Here is a 26,405-nt window from a genome sequence, read left to right as displayed (position 1 = left end):
AGAGGGGGGGAAAGAGAGGGGGGGAAAGAGAGGGGGGGAAAGAGAGGGGGGGAAAGAGAGGGGGGGAAAGAGAGGGGGGGAAAGAGAGGGGGGGAAAGAGAGGGGGGGAAAGAGAGGGGGGGAAAGAGAGGGGGGGAAAGAGAGGGGGGGAAAGAGAGGGGGGGAAAGAGAGGGGGGGAAAGAGAGGGGGGGAAAGAGAGGGGGGAAAGAGAGGGGGGAAAGAGAGGGGGGAAAGAGAGGGGGGAAAGAGAGGGGGGGAAAGAGAGGGGGGGAAAGAGAGGGGGGGAAAGAGAGGGGGGGAAAGAGAGGGGGGGAAAGAGAGGGGGGGAAAGAGAGGGGGGGAAAGAGAGGGGGGGAAAGAGAGGGGGGGAAAGAGAGGGGGGGAAAGAGAGGGGGGGAAAGAGAGGGGGGGAAAGAGAGGGGGGGAAAGAGAGGGGGGGAAAGAGAGGGGGGGAAAGAGAGGGGGGGAAAGAGAGGGGGGGAAAGAGAGGGGGGGAAAGAGAGGGGGGGAAAGAGGGGGGGAAAGAGAGGGGGGGAAAGAGAGGGGGGGGGAAAAGAGAGGGGGGGGAAAAGAGAGGGGGGGGAAAAGAGAGGGGGGGGGAAAGAGAGGGGGGGAAAGAGAGGGGGGGAAAGAGAGGGGGGGGAAAGAGAGGGGGGGGGGAAAGAGAGGGGGGGGAAAGAGAGGGGGGGGAAAGAGAGGGGGGGGAAAGAGAGGGGGGGGAAAGAGAGGGGGGGGAAAGAGAGGGGGGGGAAAGAGAGGGGGGGGAAAGAGAGGGGGGGGAAAGAGAGGGGGGGGAAAGAGAGGGGGGGGAAAGAGAGGGGGGGGAAAGAGAGGGGGGGGAAAGAGAGGGGGGGGAAAGAGAGGGGGGGGAAAGAGAGGGGGGGGAAAGAGAGGGGGGGGAAAGAGAGGGGGGGGAAAGAGAGGGGGGGGAAAGAGAGGGGGGGGAAAGAGAGGGGGGGGAAAGAGAGGGGGGGAAAGAGAGGGGGGGAAAGAGAGGGGGGGAAAGAGAGGGGGGGGGAAAGAGAGGGGGGGGAAAGAGAGGGGGGGGGGAAAGAGAGGGGGGGGAAAGAGAGGGGGGGGGGAAAGAGAGGGGGGGGGAAAGAGAGGGGGGGAAAGAGAGGGGGGGAAAGAGAGGGGGGGAAAGAGAGGGGGGGAAAGAGAGGGGGGGAAAGAGAGGGGGGGAAAGAGAGGGGGGGAAAGAGAGGGGGGGAAAGAGAGGGGGGGAAAGAGGGGGGGAAAGAGAGGGGGGGAAAGAGAGGGGGGGAAAGAGAGGGGGGGAAAGAGAGGGGGGGAAAGAGAGGGGGGGAAAGAGAGGGGGGGAAAGAGAGGGGGGGAAAGAGAGGGGGGGAAAGAGAGGGGGGGAAAGAGAGGGGGGGAAAGAGAGGGGGGGAAAGAGAGGGGGGGAAAGAGAGGGGGGGAAAGAGAGGGGGGGAAAGAGAGGGGGGGAAAGAGAGGGGGGGAAAGAGAGGGGGGGAAAGAGAGGGGGGGAAAGAGAGGGGGGGAAAGAGAGGGGGGGAAAGAGAGGGGGGGAAAGAGAGGGGGGATAGAGAAAAATGCTTTATTTTATTTTCAGCATAGTTTGTATCCATTTTCGTACTGTTTCGACAGTCTAATCAGTATTCTTATCCAGGTGCTGCGAATTATGCTGTGCGAAAAGGGAAATACAAATTTGGCTGAACACACCTTTAACCGTGACGAGAAAAATGAGACATCGCAGCCATTAACAGTTCTTCCTGTTTATTAATAGTCGTACCTGAGACACGTTGTGACTCCTGACATTGTGAGTGAGACGAGGTGGTTGAGGTCGCTATAGCTGGGATTAGGCACCTTCAGCGTCCGGAAGCATATGTTGTACAGTGCCTCATTGTCAATGCAGTAAGTCTGGTCTGTAATCTCCACCAGCTTATTCACTGACAGGGTCGCGTTGTACGGTTCCACCACCGTGTCCGACACCTACGGAAAGAACAATGTGTGGCTACATTCGAGGTATATATAAAAAGGAGAAATGCCGTTCTAACCCCTGGCGAGAAAAAATGCCCAGACGCCAATGCGAACACTGGCGCCACACAGGTACTGTAACAGTAGTTTCTGTGCATTCATCTGAACACGTACGTTGTGGTGTGCATCAAACGAAAATAGCTTATTCGTGTCAATATGAGCAAGTGTCAGTAGTTGCTGCGTGGCACAATGCATTAATACTACTTGAAAAACGGCAACATTTATCACTGTTTTCCCAAAGGTGAGCAACTGCAATGCGAAAGAATAGTTCGATACAAATGTGCGCACTATTTTGCGTATAATACTATTTTCTGAAGTGGCAGCGTAGTGTAGTGATTAAGACATACATGACATGTTGAAGGTTTTGGGTTAGAATCCTGTTGAGAGCTTTTAAAATTTGTATTTTCAGGCTTTTATTGGAATAACTTAGATAATTATTCAATTAATTGGGGTAAGTATTACTTTTTATTGCTAACCTTGCTGTTATTTTAATTACAGTTTGTTATCATTTTCATTATTATTCTCTTTACATTTGCAATCTTTGTACACGCTATTTTAATTATTTAATTATGGTATTTAAACGTTTCAAAATCCGTAACTGTTACAAAACAAAAGACGTTTATATTATCTGTGCAATGTAGTCAAATTTATTTTTCGGAGGAAGACGTACGTATTTTGGATGCTGATAGAGTCTGTTTTACATGTTTGTATAACTAAGTGAAGTATGGACAAAATAACACAGATTTAGATTCAAGCAAAAGTAGGGATTACAGTAAATCAGTCAAAATGAATAGAAATAATACATGGAGGAACATGAAAAATACAAAATGGTAAAACGGAAGAATTTAAATCACAGTTAAAACATAAGGGGATTAAAATCGGATGGAGAAAAACTGCAGATGAAAAGGAATAAAAAGTTAATACCATGATTAAAATGATGCAACAAAGTATTAGAAGTTAGGGCGACAATTACTGAACTATATGAGAAGAGAAAACGTAAATTAGTTACAAACTACGGCACACACTTTATTAAGTATGTAAACGTAGCTACAGATATTCGGATTTAGGTTATGATATGTTCCATACGTCTGCCATTATTGCCACGATGTGAGGTGCAAACGAATAGCGAAATTCTGCATGACTCGCTGACGTGTCGGAATATCGAGGATCTCGACGACCTCCCGAATGGCTGTTTTCAGCTGAATAACGGTTATAGGGTTATTACTGTACGCCTTGTCTTCAGTACAGTCTGACAGAAAGGAATCGCAGTCTTCAGATCCGGAGAATATGGTGGTCAGTCGAGGCCCATCAAAGTGGCCTCTGGGTACCCCAGAGCCAGAATGCGGTCCCCAAAGTGCTCCTCCAGCACATCAAACACACTCCTGCTTCGATGGTGTCGAGCTCTGTCTTGCATGAATCACATCTTGTCGAAATCAGCGTCACTTCGGATAATAATCTTCCGAAACCTTCACATACCATTTGGTAGCACCGTGCCATCAAGGAATATCGCACCGATTATTCCGTGAGTGGACATTGCACAACACACTGTCACCCGTTGAGGGTGAAGAGACTTCTCGATCGCGAAATGCGGATTGTCAGACACCCAAATGCGCAAATTTTGCTTATTGACGAATACATCCAAATGAAAGTCGGCTTCGTCGCTAAACCAAACTCTACTAATTCACGTAATGCCCCGCGTGCACCAGAGCAGTTTGGACGTCCTAACGCAAACGGCTCAAAAGTTAGGACGTTTTATTTCATATAGTTCAGTAATTGTTACCTTGTACATTGAAACTAATGAACTGAGTAAAAGCGATTGAGATTATTTTGATAAGGATTTTAAAATAAAAATTTGAAAGGAGTTATCAAAATTTGAATTCAAACTATAAGCCACGCATGCCCCTGCTGATAGATGACTATGTTGAATCTGAAGAATGAGAAATTCCAGAAGCTGTGAAACTATTAGGAAATTGATTTGCAGATGTGGTGAAACACTGCAAGCTGTATTGAATTTGAATGCCAAAATATTCAATCACTGGGTTTTGCAGCAGCAAAAAGTAAAGTAGGAGAGGCTAATACATACTAACTATAAATTATGTCTCTGAAGGGTTTTTACTAGCAAACACCAGCATGGAAAAAACATGTTTTACTCAAGTTTTTTGCTTTTCGTGGAAACGAAGTGTGCAAACAAAAACTATTGCAACATATTTGTGCCCTCTCGCTAAACAAACATTTCCTAAAGTCCGTGACAATTTTTGTTTTCATATAATAACTGGAATGTAGGAATTAGATATTTGAATGAAGACGCTAAGTTGTAAACCATGAAGAAGTGTGCTACAGGAAGGAAGCAGCTGTGGATTGCATCTTCCTTTGGTAAATGGCAACGGACATATGTAACAGGTTATATTACATCCGCATCTTCATCTTCATATAATGAGTTACTTTTCATCTGAACAATCTTATTTGGTCGTAAGGTGTACTACATCTGTCATATCACTTTGATATGTCCATCTTTACTATGCACCTAAGCGCAAGTATAATTAGTGAGTAATACGGGACAGCGTATGTGAAGCAACCCCAGCCAACAGCAAGGGGTTTTGACGGGATGCCCCTTGCTGAGTTGACAGCAGATTGCTTATCACACGTTACGCCCAATCCTTCCCGAACCGCTGTTGTGTGACTTTCTGTACCAAGTCAAACTAACTTCAGTAGATACATGAAATGTATTCATAGTTGTAAATATGGACAACCATCAGCTGTATTATGGAATGGCAATGAAAATTTGTACCAAACCGGGACTAGAACCCAGATTTCCCACCTATGGCGAGCAGTCGGTTATCCGACGACTCGTGCCCAGATCCAAAATTCCAGATGTCAACGATGTGTCTACAACCTATACTCTTACATAGAATATGTATATTCCTGTACAGGGGAGACATTTTACTTTGAAGTAGCTTGCCCGGAGCCGGCGGATAAATGTGATATTGAAGTGTGTGTTATTCCGACTTAACGATGCAATGTTTCTTTGGAACCGCATCTTCTTATCCCTTTCAAGCAAGTATCCACACTGCTAAACTGCTTCGAGTCCATAACAGTCGTTGACAATTACAAGATCGTCAGTAAATTCTCCTTCCCGCTTGCCATGGTTCACTTCCATGCAACACTGTGCTACAAACTTTATTCTCAGAAATCTCTCTCTCAAAACCAGGCCTATGTTTAATTCTAGTAGACTTCTTTTGGGCAAGAACTCCCTTTTCGCTTCTGTCAGTCTGCTTACTTCGTCCATCACGCGTTCTTTCGCTTAACAGGCAGCAGAATTCCTTCACTTCACCTGCTTGTGTTACCAATTTTGAAGTTAAGTTTATCATTATATTTACGTACCATTACGTCGACTCCTGCTTATTTAATCTATATTCAGAACTCAGACTTTTCCATTCAACAGGTCCTTTAATTCTTCACTTTCACCGAGGGTAGCAATGTTATCAGCGAATCAAATCATTAATGTCCTTTCACCTTTAATTTTATTTCCACTCTCTTCAACCTTTCTTTTATTTTCATGTTTGCATTTTCGCTGTATAGACTGAACACCAGGGGACGAAAGACTTTTCAATCTGAGCACCTTGTTCTTGATCTTCCAAGCTTATTATTTTCTCTTTGTCCTTTTAAATTTTGCGTATTACACATCTTTATAGGTCACTCCAATCTTATGCAGAATTTGTAACGTCGTAACTTTTCTAGTTCGAAAATGTATATTTTTCTTAACAAATGGTTCAAATGGCTCTGAGCACTATGGGACTCAACTGCTGTGGTTATCAGTCCCCTAGACCTTAGAACTACTTAAACACAACTAACCTAAGGACATCACAAACATCCATGCCCGAGGCAGGATTCGAACCTGCGACCGTAGCAGTCGTTTTTCTTAACACTTGCTTGCATTATTAATCGAAACGGCAGAACGACCTCCCTTGGGCCATTACCTTTCCGAAAGCCAAACTGATCGACAACTAACAATCTGTGTTCTCAAATTTATTTTCATTTTGTATTTAATTCTTGTCAGAAAACTGCATGCATGATCTTTTACGCTGACTGCTACAGTTCTGGCACTTCTCTTACTAACTTTGCGATTGCATAGATTATATTTTCCAATAGTTTGATGGCATGTATCCTCTCTCAAATTCTGCACATCATGTTTAATAGTCGCCTGGTTGCCACTTCCCGAATGATTTTAGACATTGGGAAATAATGTTTTCTATCCCTCCTGTCTTAATTCAGCGCAAATATTCGAAAACTGTTAAATACTGGATATTGTATATCGACCACCATTTCTTCTATCATCCCCAAGAAATCCTCCATTTTGCACTGTCCAACATACTCTTTCCAGCATGCGCTATGTCTTCTGCGGTTAATAGGAAATTATCACTACTCTATCAGTATTACGGCTTTTGCTTTAATTTCAAAGAAACTTGTTTTATCTTTTCCATTTCCTGACTCAGTCCTTCTCCCAGCCATCTCTCCGATTTCTTTAGGCCAACATTGTTTCTACAGACATTTCAAATTGGTTTTTATGCAAATGCTACTAATTTTATGCATACGTGACATACAATTGCATTCCTGTCTTTTCCTTAACATTTTTGGCCTCCTTTCGTCTACCAATTATGTAATGTGCAGTTCCTTCGACGCTATCTTCGTTATACCCATACTTTTGTCCAACTTCAGTCATTGTCTTTTTAGTAAAGTCCTTCTCTTCAATTCACTACCTATTTTGTTATTACCGCAGTATCTACAGTCTCAGAGTACTTCAAACAAATATCATTATTCCTCAGTATTTCAGTGTCCCATTCCCTACCACATTGTTTCGTGCGAGCGATTCTGTTATACTTCAGTTTACTCGACTGCTAAATTTTGATCCGGATCTGTATCTGCTCATGAATAATCCGCACAATCCAAAACGATTTCGAAATCGGACCATGATTTAATCCAGATGGAATCTTCTCGTGTCCCTGGGCCTTTTACAAGTGTACCACCTCTCGTGCCTTTTGAATAGTTTTTACGCTTTTACTAGTTGAAAGTTATAGCATATCTGTTATTCTTTGTCCTTTCTCATTTTTAGCTACCAAGTCCGTCTCCTATCGTAACTTTCTTCTTTCCTTCACCTACTACAGCGTTATAACCCGCATGGTTAGAAGATTTCTTACTGTTCTTACTGAATTACGCATTTCTTATCCTCATGTACCATCCACCACCCTCATCACCACCCTCATCACCACCCTCATCACCACCCTCATCACCACCCTCATCACCACCCTCATCACCACCCTCATCACCACCCTCATCACCACCCTCATCACCACCCTCATCACCACCCTCATCACCACCCTCATCACCACCCTCATCACCACCCTCATCACCACCCTCATCACCACCCTCATCACCACCCTCATCACCACCCTCATCACCACCCTCATCACCACCCTCATCACCACCCTCATCACCACCCTCATCACCACCCTCATCACCACCCTCATCACCACCCTCATCACCACCCTCATCACCACCCTCATCACCACCCTCATCACCACCCTCATCACCACCCTCATCACCACCCTCATCACCACCCTCATCACCACCCTCATCACCACCCTCATCACCACCCTCATCACCACCCTCATCACCACCCTCATCACCACCCTCATCACCACCCTCATCACCACCCTCATCACCACCCTCATCACCATATCATCACCATATCATCACCACCCTCATCACCATATCATCACCATATCATCATCATCTGCGAGAGTCGTCATTATCTGTATCTGAACTAGTGTTATTGGCATTAGTTTGCTGTCGATTCTGACAAGAACCAATTGTCACTGAACTGTTCACAGTAACTCTTGTTGGTTGGTTCATTGGGGTTGAAAGGACCCAACAGCAAGGTCATCAGTCCCTTGTTTCAAATGTGCTCCAGTCTCACAGTTTGACATCTCGGAAAAGTCAGAACGATAAAAGGGAAAAGGTTAAAAAACGTAGAAGTGCAGTCGTGTCGTCAATGGCAATAACAAAATGAGAGAAGTCAGCAAGAGACCAACCCCAAGGCTATGCTAGAGGCAGGAAATATTCCAACTCTGATGCAGAAGAGGCAAGACCACCTGCTATTTAAAAGCATCCAACCGCTAGAATGGAGAAGTGCGTATTGAAAAAGGAGACTAACCAATTGTAAAAAGTGATAAAAACAGAGTAAAATGGAAAGAAAAGAGGATCTTGGCCAGGGAGGGGAGTCGGGAATATCCCAACACAGCTTACAGTGGGAGACACCCAAACTCACACCGCCCTGCCCCAACACCAGAGTGACATTAAAAACCTTAAAACTGATGATAACATCCACTTTCAAGGAGGAAACTGAGAACCAATGCGACCATCCGAGAATAGTCAGCCAACATTAAAGGTAAAGTGCGGGGAAATCTGTACTTACTACACAGAGCCAAAAGAAGGGGATATTCCATCAAAATGTGGGCTACTGACTGGAAGGCTCCACGACCAAAACAAAACCATGGATCAGCCTAGTATGGCAGACGCGGAGACGACACAGGGTGGTCGAGTCCTTTCGGTAGAGGCGGAAGGAAGAACGCCATGGGACTGGTGTCACCTTAATCACACGAAGTTTATTAGACAGGGAGGTAGACTCCCATGAGTTGGCCCATGATTGTGGGAAGTGGGATTTGATGTGAAGCCGTAAATCCATTGCAGGAGGGGTTACAGAGACAGGGGGTAAGTGACTGCTCCCCAGCCAAACGATCAGCAAGCTCATTACCTGGGATACCCACATGGTCATGGACCAAAAGTAAGTCAAAGGAACAAGCAACACGGTGAATATCAGCGAGATGGTCATGGATGGCAGAGACCAAGGAATGGCGGGAAAAACACTGGTCAATAGCCAGAAGGCCACTCATCGAGTCCGTACATAACAAAACGCGGTTGTGTTGGGGCTGTTTAATAAAGGTAAGGGCCCAGGAAATTGCTATCAATTCCGCAGTAAACACCCCACATGTAGGTGGCAGGAGATGATTTTCCGCGCTAACAGAGAATGTGGAGGCATATCCCACACGATCAGCATACTTAGAGCCATCGGTGTAAAAAAAAAAAAACAGCAGCATTCTGGAACTCCCATAAAATTCTGCGGAAAAAACATCGGAACACCATCGGGGGAATGGAATCTTTCGGAACTCGGTGGAGATCCATCCGAATTCGGGGCCGAGGAGCTAACCAAGAGGGGTGGGGGGTGTTGGGCCGGAAACGTGGGAGACATGACAAAGAAGAAAGCTGAAAATCATGGCGAAGATATGCAAGGCAGAGCCCAATCGGTAAACCCACCCGAGCGCAGGAATCAGGTGGGTGACTTCCATTATCTGGCAACAGGATAGAATAGGAAGTATGAGTGTGAGGGTAACGGACAACGACTGCGTAAGAAACCAGAAGCTGGGACCACCGAACACAAAGGGGAGGGGGGATCCCAGCTTCAACCAGGAGACTTAACAGGGCTAGTAGTGAAGGCACTGGTGGCCAAACAGATACCACGATGGTGGACTGGATCCAGGAGGTGCAGTGTGGAAGGAGCAGCCGAATTATAAACTTGACTACCATAGTCCAAACGAGACAGCACTAAAGCCTGATAAAGGTGGAGAAGGATGGAACGGTCTGCACCACAAGAGGTATGGGCAAGGAAGTGAAGGACATTCAGTTTACAGAAACAACCTACCTTCAGAAGTATGATATGAGGCAGCCAAGTTAGCTTGTTATCGGAAAGACCCAGGAAACTTAACTGTGGGACCACAAGTACGTTGTGCATCGAACTTAGTACAGTGACAGAAGTGGACCACCCACGATTTTAAAGGAGAGAATTGAAACCCGTGTGAGAGGGTCCATGCAGATGCACGCCATATAGCTCCCTGGAGCTGCCGCTCTGCAGAGGCCATCGAAGAGGAACTAACCAAAATGCAGAAATCACCCACATACAGAGTAGGGGTGACCAAAGGACCGACAGAAGCCCGAAGTCCATCGATAGCAATTAGAAAAAGAAGTACACTCAATACGGCACCCTGTCGGATGCCATTCTCCTGGGTCCGTGGAGAACTAAAAACAGTACCAACCCGAACCCTGAACGACCGATGGAACAGGAACTGGCGGAGAAAAATCGGGAGTTGGCCCTGAGGACTCCACCCGTGAAATGTAAGTTAGATGTGATGGCGCCAAGCTGTGTCATAGGCCTTGCGAAGGTCGAAAAATACTGCAACCAAATGGCGACGCTGGGAAAAGTTCCGAACTGCGGATTCCAAGCGAAGTAAATCATCGGAGACCGTCCCTCTCGGAAGTCACACAATATATCCAGAGATTCGAGGACACAATTGAGCCAGCGGGCTACCATATGTTAAAGTAACTTGCGAACAACATTTGTCAGACTAATTGGCCGAAGGCTTTCGACAAACAGGGGGTTCTTACCAGGCTTAAGGACAGGCATCACGATGCTATCCCTCCACTGAGAAGGGAAGTCGCCATGGAGCCAAATATGGTTAAGCATCCGTTGTGGAACACTGAGATGTTGAAGCAGTTGGTTATGAGTGGAGTCTGGGCCAGGGGCCGTATCATTCGAAAGAAGTTCCCATTCAGTAAAAGGTTCGTTGTAAGATTCTGACTGACAAGGGGTAAAATATAAGGCGGCAGCTACGGCCCACTGTTTCTGGTGAAGGAAAGCAGCCGGTTAGGAGGCTGATGCTGTTGCAAAATGGGTGGCAAGACGTTCTGAGAGACTTAACGAATCCGTGCAAAGGCCATCCAGGAGGTGAAGGCCTGGGAGGGTGGACTGCCGATGGCAACCTTGGAGAGCTAAGTCTAGCCCATACCCAGGACATAGGGACAGTAGAACCGAGGGAAGAAACACTTTCCCAACACATCCGTTTGCTCTCTTTCATTAAGTAACGGGCTTTAGCGTGAAGACGTTTAAAGGTAATAAGGTTGGCAACGGATGGGTGCCTTTTAAGGTGTTGCAAAGCTCGACGGCGATCACGGATGGCAATAGCCGTACTCCACCACAGGACTTGCCGGTGGCGATATGGTCCAGATGAGCGCGGTACAGCAAAGGTATCATTGCGAACAATCGCGTCAGACACGTCACGTAGGACGTCAATACAACCCCACAAAGAGGGAGAAAAAGACATGCGCAGTATATAGAGCCCTATCGGCGCGTTGGAAAGACCAACGAGGTAACCTGTCCATTAGGGAGAGGGAAGGGAGCGAGAGAATCAGCGGGAAATGATCACTGTCACAAAGGTCGAAGTGTGACGACCACTGTAATGAAGGGAGGAGACAGAGGGAGAAGAAAGAGAAAGATCAACGGCAGAAAAGGTACCATGACTGGCTGAAATGAGTAAGCGAGCCATCATTAAGAAGGCACAAGTCTTGGTCTGCAAGAAACTTGTCTATGAGAAGACCCCATCTAGATGGAAATGCACTGCCCCACAATGGATGATGAGCATTAAAATCCCTTAGAAGGAGGAAGGGAGGAGGAAGTTGCTGAGGAAGTGCAGTTAAGGCAGATGGTGTAAGAATCCTGTCGGGGGAAGAAAGATTGCAAACCATGATCTCAGAGTCCAGGTGGATCCTAATAGCAACCGCTTCCAATGTAGGTTCAAGAGGAATCCACGTGCTAGCATCATCCATACAGACCAACGTACAAACGCCACCAAAGGCCCGCAGGAGGTCGATCCGATTTCGACAGAAAACACGGAACCCACAGAGGGTCGGTGAGCTATCAGTAAAATGAGATTCTTGTAGAACCGCACAGGCTGCAGAGTACGACGAAATAACGGATTTAAACTCCGGAAGGTGACAGTAATATTCATTACAATTCCATTGGATAACCACAGAACGATGATTCAAATGAGGGTTGAACAGGCTAAAGCCAGTCATGCCGCTGGGTTACCACCCGTCACCGACAGGAAGGGGGTTACATCCAAGAACAACAGGTCAGAATCAGGTTGTGGAGGTGGGGGGTGGGACCTCTGGCGACACCAGAGGCTCCTTGTCCCTGGACTTATGTTTCTTCTTCTTTTATGTTTGAGATCGAGGAGGGCTGTGCGGCATGAAGGAGCCAGCTGCAGAAAGATCAGGAACAGAAAGAGTTCGGGCGACCTGGGGTCCCACAGACCGTGGTTCTCGCGGTCGTCGCGTGGCAGCAGACCTTTGGCCTGGAAGTTGCCAGGAAGTGGTATCCCAGGAGGGGGCACCCTTGAACGGCAGACGCCGAAAAAGTGAGACACTTCTCCGGCTGGGGAGGGGGAGCGGTGCCTGATGGGGAGGGCGTGGGAGCCGCAGAGGAGGGGGGCGGAGGGGTGAAGATGTAACTAATGCATAGCTAGACGTCATGGACACAGGGTGAAGACGTGCACACTTCTTATGAGCCTCAGTGTAGGTTAAATGATAAAGGGACTTTTACTCCTGTATCTTCTTTTCCTTCTTTGAAACTGGGCAATCTAGTGAACGTGGAGAATGATTGCCATGACAGTTAACACACAGGAGGGGGAACACAGGAACTCCCCTCATGGAGTGGACGTCCACAGACACCACAGAGGGGCCTGCGAATAGCAGGAAGACATGACCGAAACACAAGCACTTAAAACACCGCATAGGTGGTGGGATGTACAGCTTCACATCACATCAATAAAGCATAAGCTTTACTTTCTCAGGGAGGGTATCCCCTTCAAAGGCCAGGTTAAAGGCACCAGTATCAATGCGATTGTCCTTCGGACCCTTCTGAACCCCCTCTGACCCCACCACAAGGGCAGGCTACTGTGCTGGCTATGGACCCTAGCATCAGACAACGACATGAAACAAAAGGTGGAATGAACTAGGAGGGCACACGTCAGACACTAGGTAAGGTGATCTTCCCCAAATGGCTCACACTGTGGAATAGAAATTTAGTAATGGAGGTCAAACCCCAGAGGGGCACCAGAGAATGCCAAAAGGATGAGGTGATTACGCAACAAAACCAAACTGCAAAGGCAACAGAACCGGAGGGATAGCGGGGCCAACGTAAAGGGTGGGGTGCGGGGCGAGGCGAGGCGAGGCCGGGGTGGGGTGCGGGGCGAGGCGAGGCGAGGCCGGGGTGGGGTGCGGGGCGAGGCGAGGCGAGGCCGGGGTGGGGTGCGGGGCGAGGCGAGGCGAGGCCGGGGTGGGGTGCGGGGCGAGGCGAGGCGAGGCCGGGGTGGGGTGCGGGGCGAGGCGAGGCGAGGCCGGGGTGGGGTGCGGGGCGAGGCGAGGCGAGGCCGGGGTGGGGTGCGGGGCGAGGCGAGGCGAGGCCGGGGTGGGGTGCGGGGCGAGGCGAGGCGAGGCCGGGGTGGGGTGCGGGGCGAGGCGAGGCGAGGCCGGGGTGGGGTGCGGGGCGAGGCGAGGCCGGGGTGGGGTGCGGGGCGAGGCGAGGCGAGGCCGGGGTGGGGTGCGGGGCGAGGCGAGGCGAGGCCGGGGTGGGGTGCGGGGCGAGGCGAGGCGAGGCCGGGGTGGGGTGCGGGGCGAGGCGAGGCGAGGCCGGGGTGGGGTGCGGGGCGAGGCGAGGCGAGGCCGGGGTGGGGTGCGGGGCGAGGCGAGGCGAGGCCGGGGTGGGGTGCGGGGCGAGGCGAGGCGAGGCCGGGGTGGGGTGCGGGGCGAGGCGAGGCGAGGCGAGGCCAGGGTGGGGTGCGGGGCGAGGCGAGGCCAGGGTGGGGTGCGGGGCGAGGCGAGGCGAGGCCAGGGTAGGGGGAGGAGAGCAAAGGAGGGGGAAGGAGGGGAAAGGAGGGGGAAGGAGAGGAAAGGAGGAGGAGGAAGGAGAGGAAAGGAGGAGGAGGAAGGAGAGGAAAGGAGGAGGAGGAAGGAGAGGAAAGGAGGAGGAGGAAGGAGAGGAAAGGAGGAGGAGGAAGGAGAGGAAAGGAGGAGGAGGAAGGAGAGGAAAGGAGGAGGAGGAAGGAGAGGAAAGGAGGAGGAGGAAGGAGAGGAAAGGAGGAGGAGGAAGGAGAGGAAAGGAGGAGGAAGGAGAGGAAAGGAGGAGGAAGGAGAGGAAAGGAGGAGGAAGGAGAGGAAAGGAGGAGGAAGGAGAGGAAAGGAGGAGGAAGGAGAGGAAAGGAGGAGGAAGGAGAGGAAAGGAGGAGGAAGGAGAGGAAAGGAGGAGGAAGGAGAGGAAAGGAGGAGGAAGGAGAGGAAAGGAGGAGGAAGGAGAGGAAAGGAGGAGGAAGGAGAGGAAAGGAGGAAGGAGAGGAAAGGGGGGGAAGGGCAAGGAAATGCAGCCCTGGAAAGAAGGAAGGCTGCAATAGCTCGGGGCTCATGCTGACCACACACGTACTCACAAAAGGACTCTGAGCCACCTGGGGGTGGACAGTAACTCTATCCTACATTCCTAATCATAACGGGTTACGACCCTTACACCATTTAATACTGCTGTTGCTGTTACCGTATATTCTTCTGACAAGAAATACCCCACTCAATCTAGACTTAACCCTTGAATTTCCCTTTTCAGATTTACTCGCTTCCCTGCCACATTCTAACTTCTGACACTCCACGCTTCGACCCCTTAGAGTGTTGCTCTTTCGATAGTCATGCGATCTTTTTCTTGTTGTCACCTCTCCTTTGGAAAACCTTCCCAGAGTTCAGGATGTAGGGCTATTCGAGAATCATCTTTTGCGAATGGAGTTTTCCTGGCCCCTCTTAAATTACTTGGCACATGTCCCATGCATTCACAGTGTGTGTTTTTGATGCATGCTTTCCATTGGCTCCTGCATCCTCAGGGCGATGATCGTGAGTGATTCTTTCGCCTATTAGATGCAGTTTTCACCCTAAGGACAAAAGTTGTCCTGAATCTGTCCTCTGCGCTATCTTTGTTAAGAACGTTCGCAGAACGAGGGTGAATTATGCCGAAAGTATTTGGCCACCATTGTTGATCTTATTCCACATGAAAGCAGTGGCTGGGATCTAACTCTAGACTCAGGAAATTTTCTCGGCCAAAAGACGCTATGCCGATACCGCAAATATGGCGAACACTCAGACTGATCTTAAAAGGCGATGTGTTTGTAAACCAATACATTCCATCTTCATATTTTGGGTAATAACAAGTAGTTCTTAATATCTTAAAAGTTCAGAGGATATTGAGACCGACAGAGCAGAGGAGTTGGGTACTCACCTTTGGCGACGGCAGCACCGAGTATGTTTTTATGATGCGATCGGGATATTCTTCCCTGATCTTCGAGATGAGAAGTGTTCCCATGCCTGACCCCGTGCCACCTCCCAAGGAGTGAGTCAGCTGGAATCTGCAACAAACGAGTCCAAAACCGTCAATGCTGGTACTTAAGTCATGTTTTTTGTTATGTTCACGAATATGAGCAGGTAGCACCTCTCTCTCACTTGGAGGAATCGGGTTCAGTTGCCGTTATTTTCATTTGTGAGCTAACTACCCTCTTCAGGCCAATTGGCAGCTACTTTATTCAGCTATAGCTCCAGCATCTATGACACAGACAACTGCTGGGAGATCGGTGTGACATTTTCATGTTGCATTGAAATGACTCCTTGGGCTGGTCGACATCTCATGATTCTCTGGGACTGGAGTTACCTTATTTTTACATTAAAGGGGCACGGACTGCGCCTGGATCGTACTAACCTCAGTATTCCTCAAGTCCAAAAAGTGCAATCCACTCATTACGTGTCTACGTCCATACTTTGCAGGTCAAGTGTGTTCCTAAGGATTCCCCTTTCCTGTACCACTCTTTACTAGTACGTGTAAAAAATAACTGTAAGCCTTCCTATGGGCCATGATTTCTGTTTCACCATCACTGTCATTTTTCACGATTTCTTTGGGTGGAAACAATACCTTGCCTGTCTTTTTCGAATCTACAGTCTCGCACTTACTGAACTTACATCTGACGACATGTACCTCTCTTCGAGGGATCTTTCTTTAATCCTACTTGGTAAAGCTCCCAGACTGACTAATAGTTGTCTAAGATCTACCAAACAAGTGTTTTGTACTTAACGTATCTGGAGAATGAATTACAGTTCCTTGAAATTCTTCCAATCAATCGCAGCCAGCATCCGAATTTCCTAAAACACGTTCCATGTGGTCATTCCGCCTTAGGTCCCTTTGCTTTCGTATTTTACGGTTGTTACTGTGTCCAGTGAATTATCCTTGTAGTGTAGTCTATCGGCAACACGTGCAACACGTGCAACACGTGCAACACGTGCAACACGTGCAACACGTGCAACACGTGCAACACGTGCAACACGTGCAACACGTGCAACACGTGCAACACGTGCAACACGTGCAACACGTGCAACACGTGCAACACGTGCAACACGTGCAACACGTGCAACACGTGCAACACGTGCAACACGTGCAACACGTGCAACACGTGCAACACGTGCAACACGTGCAACACGTGCAACACGTGCAACACGTGCAACACGTGCAACACGTGCAACACGTGCAACACGTGCAACACGTGCAACACGTGCAACACGTGCAACACGTGCAACACGTGCAACACGTGCAACACGTGCAACACGTGCAACACGTGCAACACGTGCAACACGTGCAACACGTGCAACACGTGCAACACGTGCAACACGTGCAACACGTGCAACACGTGCAACACGTGCAACACGTGCAACACGTGCAACACGTGCAACACGTGCAACACGTGCAACACGTGCAACACGTGCAACACGTGCAACACGTGCAACACGTGCAACACGTGCAACACGTGCAACACGTGCAACACGTGCAACACGTGCAACACGTGCAACACGTGCAACACGTGCAACACGTGCAACACGTGCAACACGTGCAACACGTGCAACACGTGCAACACGTGCAACACGTGCAACACGTGCAACACGTGCAACACGTGCAACACGTGCAACACGTGCAACACGTGCAACACGTGCAACACGTGCAACACGTGCAACACGTGCAACACGTGCAACACGTGCAACACGTGCAACACGTGCAACACGTGCAACACGTGCAACACGTGCAACACGTGCAACACGTGCAACACGTGCAACACGTGCAACACGTGCAACACGTGCAACACGTGCAACACGTGCAACACGTGCAACACGTGCAACACGTGCAACACGTGCAACACGTGCAACACGTGCAACACGTGCAACACGTGCAACACGTGCAACACGTGCAACACGTGCAACACGTGCAACACGTGCAACACGTGCAACACGTGCAACACGTGCAACACGTGCAACACGTGCAACACGTGCAACACGTGCAACACGTGCAACACGTGCAACACGTGCAACACGTGCAACACGTGCAACACGTGCAACACGTGCAACACGTGCAACACGTGCAACACGTGCAACACGTGCAACACGTGCAACACGTGCAACACGTGCAACACGTGCAACACGTGCAACACGTGCAACACGTGCAACACGTGCAACACGTGCAACACGTGCAACACGTGCAACACGTGCAACACGTGCAACACGTGCAACACGTGCAACACGTGCAACACGTGCAACACGTGCAACACGTGCAACACGTGCAACACGTGCAACACGTGCAACACGTGCAACACGTGCAACACGTGCAACACGTGCAACACGTGCAACACGTGCAACACGTGCAACACGTGCAACACGTGCAACACGTGCAACACGTGCAACACGTGCCTTATGTTCAATATGTTGCATTATTCCGTCAGTCCTCGACCCTCTTACGTTCAGCTTGCACTTTCTGAAATTACAGATTTCCCCCAAAGGCCACAGTGAGTTCCGGCAGTATTACGAGTATGTCAGAATCCATTGTCGTCCTAACTTCTTGCATCGTGATCTGGAAGTGGTTGTGAGCAGTTTTCTGGTCGCGATTAAAGAAACGAGGCATTTCACTCCCCCCCCCCCCCCCCCCCACACACACACACACACACACACACACACACACACACACACACACACACACACACACACACACACACACACACACACACACACACACACACACACACACAAGGAACGTCAGTTCAGAAAGTTTTTGTATTTCATTGCATTCGAAACCTTTCATGTTTCGGTTTAAACGAGGTACAGCCACCATACATTATCTGCAGCAAACGAATGTCATGTTTGGCGATTATCTATTCATTGTGAACACAAGTCTGCTTGTATTTAAGCATTTTAACTGCTCTAACTTACCACCTGAAACACTGTTTTTTGCGTGAAGGACGCAAAGCATTAACGAAAAATCTTATTTATTAACAAAATAAATCTGCATCTGTAACCCACAACAACTGCCAAAGGTATTCGTAATTTTTAGTCTTAAGCTTGCTGCAAATTGTTGAAAGAATGACATCCAGTAACTTTTCAGAGCATGTTGTATAGTCAGACTACATCTTTATGCGAGTACATAATCCTTTTTTACATACTCTTACTTGGAAGGACAAGTATCTTAACTGTTTGACGGTAACATGTATGTATTCGTAATGTTTACTCTACAGTCACTGAATGCTTTTTTTTTAACAAAGGCAAAACGTCTGTTTCAACCTACCGTACGCTTAAGTTAGAAAAATGACCAAGTCTGAAGTATAAAACACTTTCATCAGCAGTGTTTCATTATGGCAGAAATTTTCTCCCTTGCACCCGATCGTCAGTAGCTCTTTCTGACGAGGTATGAGACTGTCTTGTCGACATTTCATTTCACAGTGTTGTAATGTGTCATCGTTACTGTACAGTTAACTTAGATTGGAAGGACACTAAATAAATTTTGCGAGTTACCTTTTCTTTTAACATTGAGAACATAAATTATACAATTTGGAGCAGACAAATAATTCCTGTTACTGGTGTACTCTAAGTCCAGGCGTAGGTAATAGACTAGCTTTTTATGATGACCATTCTAAATTATCAGATGAAAGGCCTGTCAATTGACCCGTTCGGTTTCTCCGCACTAGTAAATGACGGCACTATAGACAATAAAAACAAACATCCATGTCTGGACAGAAGAGTTTACATTAAATAAAGAAATTAAGCGTCAAAAGTAACAGCTTTGTTAACGTCAATATTTTGAAGGGAATATGAGAAAAACGAGGAATAATTGGGAGCAGCAGACCGTTTAAGGCAGCTAGATAACTTTAACAAGCGAAGTGTCTCATGGGAAACGTATGTTGTCTGTAGGTCTACATACACTGATGAGCCAAAACATTATGAAATGGTTCAAATGGCTCTAAGCACTATGGGACTTAACATTTGAGGTCATTAGTCCCCTGGACTTAGAACTACTTAAACCTAACTAACCTAAGGACATCTCACATATACTTGCCCGAGGCAGAATTCGAATCTGCGACCGTAGCAGTAGCGCGGTTCCGGACTGAAGCGCCTAGAACCGCTCGGCCACCGCGGCCGGCAAAAACATTATGACAACCTACGCGAAAGCGTGTTGGTCCATCTCTGGAAAGCAATTCAACAGCCATTTTGCGTGCCATGGATTCGATAAATACTTGAGAGGTTTCCAGAAGTTTGTGGCACCAGATGCCTATGCGTAGCAGGCCACACACTTCCCGTAATTTACAGGCAGTTTGCTCGAACAGTCCACGGGTATACTGCCGGTTCATAGTGTCCAACGGGCACAATATTTCGGCGATCAGACATATCGCCATCGTCAGGTCCTCTAACGTCAGCGCACCTGACGATGGCGACATGTCTGATCGCCGAAATATTGTGCCCATTGGACACTATGAACCGGCAGTATGCCCGTGGACTGTTCGAGGAACAAATACGCCGGGAGAAACTGAAGAATCACTACAGGCGGTTTGTTTGTGGACGCAAGCTGGCGCCCGATAACGTTCCAGTTGGGTTTCATCGCGTTCAGATAAGCCGAACTTGATGGCCAAGACATCAGCGTGAGTTCGCTATCACGCTTCTCGAACCATTGAAGAACGATTCTAGTCTTGTGACACTGACAGTTATCCAGCTGAAAGATGCCATCGCTGTTGGGGCAGACATCAAGCTTTAGGGGTTACAGGTGGTTCCTAATAATGTTCACGTAATCCACAGTTATGGTGCCTTGGAATACTACCGCATGTCCCACTGAAGTCACTTTGATATGCACCATAACGTAATACAGCTCCCACTGGCCTGAGTACGTGGCGCGCTACATGTTTCGAGCAACCGTTCGTCTTCAACCTGGTTTAATAGAAAACGGGAGTCATCAGACCCGGCGACACGATTCCATTGATCCACGGTCCAATCTTGATGACGCAGTGCCCATTGTAATCGCAATTGAAGCTGCTGTTGGCTCAACATGGGAACACACAGAGCGGGCAAGCCGTACAGACACAGAGAGAGAGAGAGAGAGAGAGAGAGAGAGAGAGAGAGAGAGAGAGAGAGAGAGAGAGAGTTTTTGGAAACAAAATTTAAGCAGCAAAACTAAGGTTTTTCGGAAATAGAAACTAGAAGGGACACGACTAGAACCACTTAAGTAGGAAAAATGGAATCAAGCTAGACAAGAATATCCATGAGGAACGATGAAGTGTTAGACACGCTCAGCCACTAGAGAGGGCCTGCCAAGGTGTATGGAGGTAACACAGGTTGGGTAGCAAGATGATGAAGGCGAAGAAATCCATGAGAGATAGTAACTCAAAATGCACAGCAGCAGAGGGGACTAAGAGGCAGCAGCCGCGACGGCATGTAGCAAGAACACAGGGCCCACTATGGTCTTCTCGTGCTATCGCTGGAACAGCACAATTGCTCCGTGTCCTGACCATGACCAAGATGTCACCTTCCCTTTCCTGCTGGAGAGATAATTAAGCACAAAAGTTTGCTTAAGGACGATTTACGTGATTAAAGCTACAATCGGAAAATAAAGGACAGCTGAGGAACTTACAACACAACCAAAATAAGAGTCTTATTCAGGCATATTCCACTCTTCTGCTGCGAACATACAGAAGCTAGCCGGCCGGTGTGGCCGAGCGGTTCTAGGCGCTTCAGTCTGGAACCACACGACCACTACGGTCGCAGGTTCGAATCCTGCCTCGGGCATGGATGTGTGTGATGTCCTTAGGTTAGTTAGATTTAAGTAGTTCTAAGTTCTAGGGGACTGATGACCTCAGATGTTAAGTCCCATAGTGCTCAGAGCCATTTTAACCATACAGAAGCTTACTGAAAAAAGGGTATCATACTGATACACGAAGCAAACAGTGATGAAGACATTCAGCACTGACACTGAATCTGGCCATCGTTGCTGTGCTATTTTGGGAGTAATAATGAAAGAAAAGAAATACACTAGGCAATGAGGCGGGCGAGCGAGCGAGTGATGTCTAGTAATGATTGAACAAAGACAGTCTAACATACTGAGCCAAGCGTGTCCACTCCACGTACCTGTGTTACAAGCTGGGTTACTTAGACGTTGTTAATAATAGCCTATGTGCTTATCCCAACTTATAATATTCATGTAATTCATATGTACTTGTGTACATTAACATTACGTTGAACAAAATGAGCTATTCCTGTTCTGTTCCTTCGGAAAAGTTTAGTAAGCGTTTTAAGATTTTATGGGTCTAAAATTTGTACAGAAAGGGTATTACATTCGGTGGACGTTTCAAGAAACATATTCATGTGATCCGGATTTGAAAAGCAGATTGGATATACTGCTGATGATACCCTTGACTGATGATCATTCTCCATCCAGGAAAACATACGAGGTTCTATTAATTAAATCTTCGAGCCACTCACATACATAAGAACATATTCCTTATTCTCGGATCTTCGTCAATCTGTAGTATGAACACACTTTCTGGAATATGGAATCTGCGTGATGCACTTCGTCAATGGTTCACAGGATATCGTACGAGAAATAGGAAAGCCAAGTATCGCAAGAGCAATGGTTTCTATATCCGTACTGATTTGTGGATAAGATCTTTTCTGTCACAAAAAACTTTAGTATATTTCAACTCACTGAACAATTCTGTAGAAAACTGTTGTTAAGGATATGGATCTACGTTTGTGGGTCTGTTCTTTTACGGAAAATTGGGGTATAATCGGGTTTGGGGAAGAACCGGGAGTCATTTCTTTTTAAGAAAATTGTTCTGAGCACTATGGGACTCAACTTCTCAGGTCATTAGTCCCCTAGAACTTAGAAATAGTTAAACCTAACTAACCTAAGGACATCACACACATCCATGCCCGAGGCAGGATTCGAACCTGCGACCGTAGCGGTCTCGCGGTTCCAGACTGCAGCACCTAGAACCGCACGGCCACTTCGGCCGGCTCTCTTTACATCGTGAGAGAGCAGAAGGGGCACTCTGCAGAACTCATCGTCTTCGAACGTGGTCAGGTGATTGTCACTTGCGTCATACGCCTGTACGCAAGATTTCCACACTCCTAAACATCCCTAGGTCCACTGTTTCCGATGTGATAGTGAAGTGGAAACATGAAGGGACACACACAGCACAAAAACGTACAGGTCGACCTCGTCTGTTGACTGACAGACCGCTGACAGTTGAAGAGGGTCGCAATGTGAAATACGCAGACATCTATCCAGACCATCACACAGGAATTCCAAACTGCAACAGGATCGACTGTAAGTACTATTATAGTTAGGCGGTAGGTGAGAAAACTGATTTCATGGTCGAGCAGCTGCTCATATGCCAAACGGCAATGCCAAACGGCAATGCCAAACGGCAATGCCAAACGGCAATGCCAAACGGCAATGCCAAACGGCAATGCCAAACGGCAATGCCAAACGGCAATGCCAAACGGCAATGCCAAACGGCAATGCCAAACGGCAATGCCAAACGGCAATGCCAAACGGCAATGCCAAACGGCAATGCCAAACGGCAATGCCAAACGGCAATGCCAAACGGCAATGCCAAACGGCAATGCCAAACGGCAATGCCAAACGGCAATGCCAAACGGCATCTCGCTTGGTGTAAGGACTGTAAACATTGGACGCTTGAACAGTGGAAAAACGCTGTGTAGAGTGACGAATCACGGTACACAATGTGGCGTCCGATGGCGGAGTCTGGGTATGGCGAATGCCTGGTGAATGTCATCTGCCACCGTGTGTAGTGCCAACAGTAAAAATAGGAAGCGATGGTGTTGTGTTTTTCATGGACGGGCCTTGCACAAGTTTTGCGTGGCACTATCACAGTACAGGCCTACATTGATGTTTTAAGCACCTTCTTGCTTCCCACTGTTGAAGTGCAATTGGGGGATGACGATTGCATCTTTCAAAACGATCGAGTACATGTTCATATCCCAGGGACTGTGCCGAAGTGGTTACACGATCGTAACATCCCTGCACAGAGTCCTGACCTGGATCCTATGGAACACCTTTGGGAGTTTTTGGACGCCGACTTCGTGCCAGGCCTCGCCGACCGACATTGATACCTCTCCTCAGTGCAGCACTCCGTGCAGAATGGGCTACCATTCCCCAAGGAACCTTCCAGCACCTGGTTGAATGTGTGCCTGCGAGAGTGGAAGCTATCAAGGATAAGGGTGGGCCAACACCATATCTAATTCCAGCGTTATCGATGGAGGGAGCCACGAACTTTTAAGTCATTTTCAGCCACGTGTCCGGATACTTTTGATCACAAAGTTTATGGTATTGTATCGTATGGTATGTAACTTAAGTTTATGCATTTTTATCTTTCACTGAAATAAATTCGGCGCCCAAAAAATGAAAATCATTGTTATCTAGCTTTCTCCTTAGCTACCCGATTATACCCAAAATTACCCTATTATTCTTAAACAGGATAGTCAATGTCTGAAAAGCTTTTAAGGGTGTTGCAGGGTGGATTGTGCTGAGAAATAATTGTAAAGAAAGAAAATCGATACGTTGCGCTGTTTCCGATTCAACTGGCATTGACTTTAGCTAGTCAGATAGTGGCGCGCGCAGATGCTGGCAATTGCACATGCTAAAACGCACATCTGCGGGTCCGTGAGTTATCACTTGTTAAAACGTGAGCGAAAGTTGCTTTTGTTCGGTTTGGCGACACTGTCTCAAGCAGGCTGCTTGATTTTTCGCGCGCAGTTACCTGATTGGCTAACTTTAATGCTAAGTAAACCGTAAATGGCGCGAAGTGCCTTTCTTTTGTCAGTTATGTCTCAGCGCAACCTACCGTGCAACAGCCTAACAAAGCTGTTCAGACACTTTCTGACCACCTTATATGTGAGAGTTACCTGCTCTTTTTCCAGTTGCATGGAAGTGTGTGTAGCAATAGAAAACGACAAAATCAAAGCTTAAGTTACACCAGACTGGTCGAAGAGTGAGTTGAAGTCTGTTCCACTTAGCGATTTTAGGCAGGAGGAGAATTTTCTAAGATCATCTGCAACATCTCTCGATACGACTTTGTAAATTGTTGTATGAGGTGGTCCTCTGCAGAATTTTTGCGAAGAGCGTAATATGCAGGAACCAGTGCGAAGGGACATGCATGAAGACGACGGGAGTAAATTCCACAGTGCTAGAATAAGCCACATAAGGCAAAAGCTCTAGGCGATGGACAGACAAATATATCTAGCTAATACAGAACGCTGAGTCCAAGTGCTACCCTGAGATGAGATTGGCACAGGAGAGGAAGTCTTGGTGTGCCGAATCAAGGAATGGATATGACTGATGAAGACCAAAGTACAAGTAGTCCCTGCAAGAAAAAGAATGTAGTAGTGATGGAGTGTACTCACCCCTGGATGCAGTCACAGCTCTCTGCCTCCTTACGCACCACGTCGAGCACCGAGTCCACGCGCTCGGCGCCGTCGGTGTAGTGGCCTTTGGCCCAGTTATTGCCGGCGCCGCCATGACCGTACACAAAGTTGTCAGGCCGGAAGAGCTGTCCGTAGGGCCCGCAGCGTACCGCTTCCATCGTACCAGGCTCCAGGTCCAGCATAATGGCTCTCGGCACGTACCTGCTGCTGCACGATTGGCTCCCAGCTGTCATAACACAAATCAGTAACTAGTTAACTCTGAACTGCATGTACTAATAAAATAGTTGGTTGGTTGGTTGTTTGAGGTTAAAGGGACCAAACAGCAAGGTCATCAGTCCCTTGTTTCAAATAGACTCCATTCTGCTAACGGGACATCTCAGTATAGTCAGAAAAATAAAACGGATAAAGGGGAAACGTAAAAGGGCAGTCACGTTGTCATTAGTAAAAACAAATGATGGAAGTTGGCAAGAGAACGAACCCAACACTATGCTGAAACAGCATAGGCAAGACCACCTGTGACTTAAAAGGTACAACTGCTATAATGCAGAAAGTACGTATGGGAATAGAAAAACTAACCAAGCCTTAAAAAGAAGGGGTGAAAACAGAGTAAAAGGGAAAGAAAAGAGGATTCCGGTCAGGGAGGTGAATCGGGAATCTCTGAACACTGCCTACAGTGGGAGACACCCAAACACTCACCGCCCTGCCCCAACACCAGAGGGAGATTAAAAACTTTAAAACTGAGAATAAAAACCACTCTCCCGGAGGAAACCTAGAACCAGAGAGACCATCCGGGAATCGTCAGCCAACATCAAAGGTAAAGTGTGGGGGAGTCTGTACTTAGCACGCAGAGCCAAAAGAAGGGGGCATTCAACCAAAATGTGGGCCACTGACTGGAAGGCTCCACAACCACATAGCGGGGGTGGCTCATCACGCAAAAGGAAACCATGGGTCAGCCTGGTATGGCCAATGCGGAAACGACACAGTGTGGTCGAGTCCTTGCGGGAGAGGCTAAAGGAAGAACGCCATGGGCCTGTATTCACCTTAATGGCACGAAGTTTATTAGACAGTGGAGTAGCCTCCCAAGAATTGGCCCATGACTGTGCAAAGTGGGATTTGATGTGAAGCCGTAAATCCGCTGCAGGAGGGGTTACAGAAAACGGGGAGTAAGTAACTGCTCCCCCAGCCAAACGATCAGCGAGCTCATTACCCGGGATACCCACATGGCCCGGGACCCATAGGAAGTCAATGGAACAAGCAGCACGGTGAAGATCAGCGAGATTGTCATGGATGGCAGAGACCAAGGGATGGCGCGAAAAACACCGGTCAATAGCAAGAAGGCCACTCATCGAGTCCGTACATAACAAAACGCGGTTGTGTTGGGATTGTTTAATAAAGGTAAGGGCCCGGGAAATTGCCATCAATTCCGCAGTAAACACCCCACATGAGGGTGGCAGTAGATGATTTTCCGTTCCAACAAAGGACGTGAAGGCATACCCAACATGATCAGCAGATTTAGAACCATCAGTGTAAAAAACAACAGCATCCCGAAACTCCCATAAAATTTGGCGGAAAAAGGAACGGAACACCACCGGGGGGATGGAATCTTTCGGACCGCGGCGGAGATCCATCCGAATTCGAGGCCGAGGAACTAACCAAGGAGGGGTGGAGGGGAGGGAGCGAGGAAGACAGGACA

At 48.0% G+C, this 26,405-nt stretch overlaps 1 protein-coding gene across 1 annotated transcript in view; it reads right to left on the bottom strand.

Moving 5' to 3' along the window:
- The window catches only part of LOC126471193 (tubulin beta chain-like), a 99,663-nt gene that overhangs the window by 32,988 nt on the left and 40,270 nt on the right, over window positions 1-26,405 (bottom strand). The window contains exons 3-5 of the mRNA XM_050099305.1: window positions 24,692-24,938; window positions 15,198-15,324; window positions 1,755-1,954 (exon numbers count right to left, since the gene is read on the bottom strand). Of these exons, the coding sequence (XP_049955262.1) occupies window positions 1,755-1,954; window positions 15,198-15,324; window positions 24,692-24,938 (574 nt within the window). The remainder of the gene's footprint in view (window positions 1-1,754; window positions 1,955-15,197; window positions 15,325-24,691; window positions 24,939-26,405) is intronic.

Source organism: Schistocerca serialis, chromosome 3 (genome assembly GCF_023864345.2).
Source record: "Schistocerca serialis cubense isolate TAMUIC-IGC-003099 chromosome 3, iqSchSeri2.2, whole genome shotgun sequence".
Classification (NCBI taxonomy): Eukaryota; Metazoa; Arthropoda; class Insecta; order Orthoptera; family Acrididae; genus Schistocerca; species Schistocerca serialis.
The sequence above is the reverse complement of the archived record's forward strand: the minus strand, read 5'-3'. Positions and strand labels throughout refer to the sequence as shown.